Source organism: Cebus imitator, unplaced genomic scaffold (genome assembly GCF_001604975.1).
Source record: "Cebus imitator isolate Cc_AM_T3 unplaced genomic scaffold, Cebus_imitator-1.0 Scaffold73, whole genome shotgun sequence".
NCBI lineage: Eukaryota > Metazoa > Chordata > Mammalia > Primates > Cebidae > Cebus > Cebus imitator.
In genome coordinates, this window is record NW_016107388.1 from 2,809,293 (window position 1) to 2,814,627 (window position 5,335).

Here is a 5,335-nt window from a genome sequence, read left to right on the forward strand (position 1 = left end):
AAAAAAAAAAAAAAAAAAAAAAAAAAAAGCAGCTTCTATCCCACTGCCCTCTGCTGACTCTCTTTCCAGACTCAACCTGCTCACATCAGATGAATAAACAGCCTTGTCGCTTACACAAAGCCTGTTTAGGTGATCTTTTCATTCAGAGCACACTTAACAAAAATACAGAAGTTAGCTGGGCATGGTGGGGCAGGCCTGGAATCCCAAGTTGGGAGGCTGAGGGACAATAATCAGTTTAACCCAGCAGGCAGATGAGCTGTGATCATACAACTGCACTCCAGTTTGGACAACAGAGAGAGACTCTGTCTCAAAAATTAGAATAATGGTAGTAACAGTAATAATACAGACTTAATTTGGGGCAAATCATTTAACACTAGATTTAATTTAATTATCTATAATATGAGAGGTATAATCTCATGTTTTGGAAGTTCTCATGTCAGTTAAAAGTTTGATCTTGTTTCATAAATTAATTATAGTCACAACTACAAATTACCTTCTATAAATACCTATTTTATGTCAAGTAATAAACATTTTTGCTCAATAAATATTATTGCTGTTTGTATGCAATACCTTAACATGCACAGCATAAATAAGTGCATTTCAGAGATTTGGAAGCAAAGGTTCATGGAGAGGAAGTTGCCCAATGTCACACAACAAAGTAATGCAGTGCTGGAATTCCAGCTGAGCTCTGTCTGTTTTCCTAATCTCACGCCAACTCAGTCATACATTCTGATTTTTAGCCAACAGATGACAGATATTCAGTCATTCAAGCCACATGGTAAAGCTTAAAATCATTGTTCAACTTTCACATAATGGCATTTAAAAAGCTATTTGAACCATCACCATGAGTGGTATAATTTTAAAAGTTTCTATTACTTACAGATGTTCCAAAGATATGAGTCCGTTAAATGTTTGCTTATCTAATGCATGGATTTCATTCTTGTACAGGTACCTGGAAAATACATAGAATCTCATTAAATTATAAAGTAGCAGAGATACCACATGTCTTAGATGCAAGCTTTTTAAACCATAAGCTGTGAACCTTAGGAGCTTTATGGGATGTCCATAGGTTCCTAACCATATATGGAAACTGTTATTTCATTTAAACGTGTTCAACTGGTAAGAGTTCTAAGCCTCTCATCAAATTCTCAAATGGATCCTTGGTTCAAAATATTAAGAAACATGGAGCATTTGTGGAGAAATTCTGACTAATGGAGTCATATATACTGAGTAACAACTTCTCTAAGAAAAATAAAAGTTTGACTATAAACAATTTTAAAAATTTATTTTATGACACTGAATATATTCCACTGGTAGTTACAAAGCTGGCAAATACCACCATGGGATTCATCTTAAGGGAATAAAAGCATCTTAGAGATGCATAAGATGAATTTTGATCCTCCTGTGGCTGCTGTCGAAAATCTCCAGGAAATAGTACTATAAATGGATTTATAAATATGATGACACAACTAATCTTACCAAAGGGTTTGAAGAAAACAATTTATGTGACATATGAGCACTTTCTCCACAGTTTGTCTTCAACCAGAGGTTGTTAAGGTGATTTCTTCTCTATGCTCTTTGTTAATGTCATGAATATGAAGCCCTGGATCTTTTCTACTTGTGCCTCTGAGGGTTTGAGACAATCAGAATTCCTGAAGCCTTCTATCAAGTGTCTTTGGAATGTGCTCTTGCATATTGTCAGGGCATCAGAATCACCTGGTGGTGTTAATGCCAGTTCCAAAATTCACCCACAAACCTACTCAATCGGACTGTCTCAGGATATTTTCTAGATTATTCAATTGCAGCTAATCTACAGTCCTGCCTTAAGGCCATCAAAATCACAATTCTGGCTAAAAATGAAGCAGGGACTGATTTTCTATAATTTGCTTAGTGAAGCTTTGTGAAGTTCCAAACCACTTTCTTTTCCCCCAGTGTAGGACTTCAGTAAGCTTCTGAGAGTAGCAGGGACTCTTGTGGATTTAAATGTAACTAGATACTTTTCTCCTCAACATTAATTGATACTAGAGAAGATTTTGCTTTTACTCCAAAGCTCAAAAATATAGCTACATGGTGAAATTTAAGAAATATGATATTCTAGAACCATGCTTTTTCAAATTGATTATAAGAAGCATTGAGAAGTGGTCTCAAAACCCACTAGTGGTTCTCAAGGGTGGGCGTATGCAAATCAAAGTATAGGTACATGAGTCAGTAGTATTTGTAAGGCCTCATTTTGAGTTCTACCCAGACCTCATAGTGACGTCTGGGTCCCTGCCTCCACAAATTCTGATTTAATGATGGGCCCAGGTGACAGACTAGACATTGAGATTCTTCTTAACTCCACAGGGGATAATAATATGCAGCAAGATTGAAAGCTGCTGTTACTAGGTACAGAACAGGTGGAAGTATTTTGTAAATGTACCCCACTGGATTCAGAAATACCTCCCGGTAAAGGCCCTTAGACTATTAGAATGTTGAGAGCCACATGACTTCAAGGGTCATGTCTTGAGGTATAAAGTTGGCTTCTAGTGAGAGGCATATAAACACTATACTGGGTTTTGATTATTATCATCAATTTTAAATAATGATGGATTGTTTCATGAAGATAAAATGAAATCATAAAATATTCATGGAGGTGTTTCAAAACTTAAAATTTCCCATAATATTTTATCTCAGATATACAGATTCACTTTAGACAGTTATATCGTAGAAAATGTTTCAGGAATCGCCACACTGTCTCCCACAATGGTTGAACTAATTTACACTACCACCAACAGTGTAATTGCTTCAGGATCTAAAACCAGAAATACCATTTGGCGCAGCAATCCCATTACTGGGTACATACCCAAAGGATTATAAATCATTCTATTATAAAGATACATTCACAAGTATATTTATTGCAGCACTATTCACAATAACAAAACTTGGAACCAACCCAAATGCCCATCAATGACAGACTGGTTAAAGAAAATGTGGCACATATATGCCATGGAATACTATGCAGCCATAAAAAAGGATGAGTTCACGTTCTTTGCAGGGACATGGATGAAGCTGGAAACCATCATTCTCAGCAGACTAACACAGGAACAGAAAGCCAAACACCACATGTTCTCACTCATAAGTGGGAGTTGAACAATGAGAACACACGGACACAGGGAGGGAAAATCACACACTGGGGCCTGTTGGGGATGTGGGGACTAGGGGAGGGATAGCATTAGGAGAAATAGCTAATGTAGATGACGGGTTGAAGGATGCAGCAAACCACCATGGCACATGTATACCTATGTAACAAACCTGCATGTTCTGCACATGTGTCCCAGAACTTACAGTTTAATTGAAAGAAAGAGAGAGAGAGAGAAAGAAAGAAAGAAAGAGATAAAAGAAAATGGTGCAGGAAAAATAACCACAAAATAGCGGGAAAATAAGAGCATAGAGCTTCTACAGTCAGATCTGTACAGACTGATTAAATCAGTAATGTATGAATTCCAGGCATTTTACTACCTATATTAATGTTATAGGACCAAGAGGGTTGTACACTTGCTAAAAAAAAAAAAAAGAAAGAAAGACCAATATACTGAGATAGCAGTTTTCAGCAAATAAAAGAGTTTAATTATCAAAGGACAGCCAAATAAAGGGACAGAAAGGACCCTCAAATTCTTCTCCTCAATGAGTTCTGGGCTGGGGTTTTTAATACAATAGGGGAGGGAAAGAGGTTGGAAAATTGGGGTTGTTGACTTGCTGGAGTAAGAAGGATATCATGTAAATATGGAAACCACATTCTTTGGTGAGTCAGCTCCTTATCAGGTCCTTCAGAACTTATTGGTATGCAGGACCTAAAGGATATTTCAAATGGAAAACTTAACATTTCATAATTCTCAAGTTGTTATCTACAGAGCAGCTAAGGAGAACTATAATCTTGTGGGTCTACATGATTCTAAGACAATATGCACCAAACAGCTGTTAGGATGGGGTCAAAGAACAGATGATTTCATGATGAGTGCTAATGTCCTGCAAGTTTGGCTTATTTTTGTTTCTTTCCCCTGCCCCCTTCTTTCCTGATTAATTTTATAAAGTTTATAGGGACACTTTCATTAACACCAGTCACAGCTTCCAATTTCCTATAGGATAATGGTACCCAGCTAAATTCACACATCCCTGAAAGAAGCTCAACAAAGAAGAAAAGCACATCATCCAGAACACAAGCTATGACAAAACCAGAGAAAGAGAATGTTAGCAACCTCGGTTTACTTTTGAATGGAAAAAAATATTAAACACATCTCTAGAGTCCACTCTGCAGCAGAGTCAAGTGGGGGTTTCACAGATGAAGGAGCTGTGGCAGAAGGGGTGGAACAGCAAATGATGAGAGTACCACCCTGATGAGAACCTAAGATTGAGGAGATTATTACCCAATTCCATTAGGAATTGAAAGAAGGGGCTTGGAAAATGTATAGGAGAAGGCTCCTTGCTAGCATGGGGTCAGTTGTGGAGGATTGGTATTAACAGGAAAGAAGAAAGCAAGAAGCCAAAATAAAATAAATTAGTACCAAGATTTTAAAAATCAGGATTATTGTGTACCAAGATATTTGCTGTAAGGAAAATTACCTATAAATACTAAAGAGAAATTAAAAAAAAACAATCTGATACTAAATTGGATAGAAATAGAAAACCTAGAAATAGAAATTTTGATCAAAATCAAAATCAAAAATCAAAAAGACATTTCTCAACTATTTCAGTTAACATATATGATAAGCTACCTAGGAATAAACTTAACCAAGGAAGTTAGAGACTTCTACAGTGAAAGATACAAAAAATTACTGTAAGCAATTAAAGAGAAGGCAAATGAATGAAAAGATTTTCCATGCTCATGGACTTAACGATTTAATATTGTTAAAATGTCAATATTTCTCAAAGTGATCTAAAAATTTAATACAATCCCTATCAGATTTATAATGGCATTTTTTTTGTAGAAATAGGGAATTCCATCCTAAATTCGATGTGACATTTCAAGAGGCCCTGAACAGTTAAAGCAATCTTGAGAAAGAATAACATAATTGAAGATTTTACACTTTCTGATTTCAAAACTTATAACAAATGTATAGTAATCAAAACAACATGGCACTGGCATAGAAACGGATCTACAGACCAATGTAAAGTCCAGAAATAAGCCCTCACATACATGGTCAAATGATTACTTACAAGAGTACCGAGAATACACAATGGGGAAAGGAAAATCTCTTGAAGAAATAGTGTTGGGAAAACAGGCTATCCACATGGAAAAGAATAAAACTGGAACCTTATCTTTTTTTTTTTTTTTTTTTTTTTTTTGAGACAGAGTTTT

At 36.0% G+C, this 5,335-nt stretch overlaps 1 protein-coding gene across 1 annotated transcript in view; it reads right to left on the reverse strand.

Annotated features, from left to right (window-relative positions):
* Positions 1 to 5,335, reverse strand: part of PXDNL (peroxidasin like) — a 456,288-nt gene that overhangs the window by 240,353 nt on the left and 210,600 nt on the right. Inside the window, exon 4 of the mRNA XM_017531766.1 lies at positions 881 to 952. Coding sequence (XP_017387255.1) covers positions 881 to 952 — 72 coding nt within the window. The remainder of the gene's footprint in view (positions 1 to 880; positions 953 to 5,335) is intronic.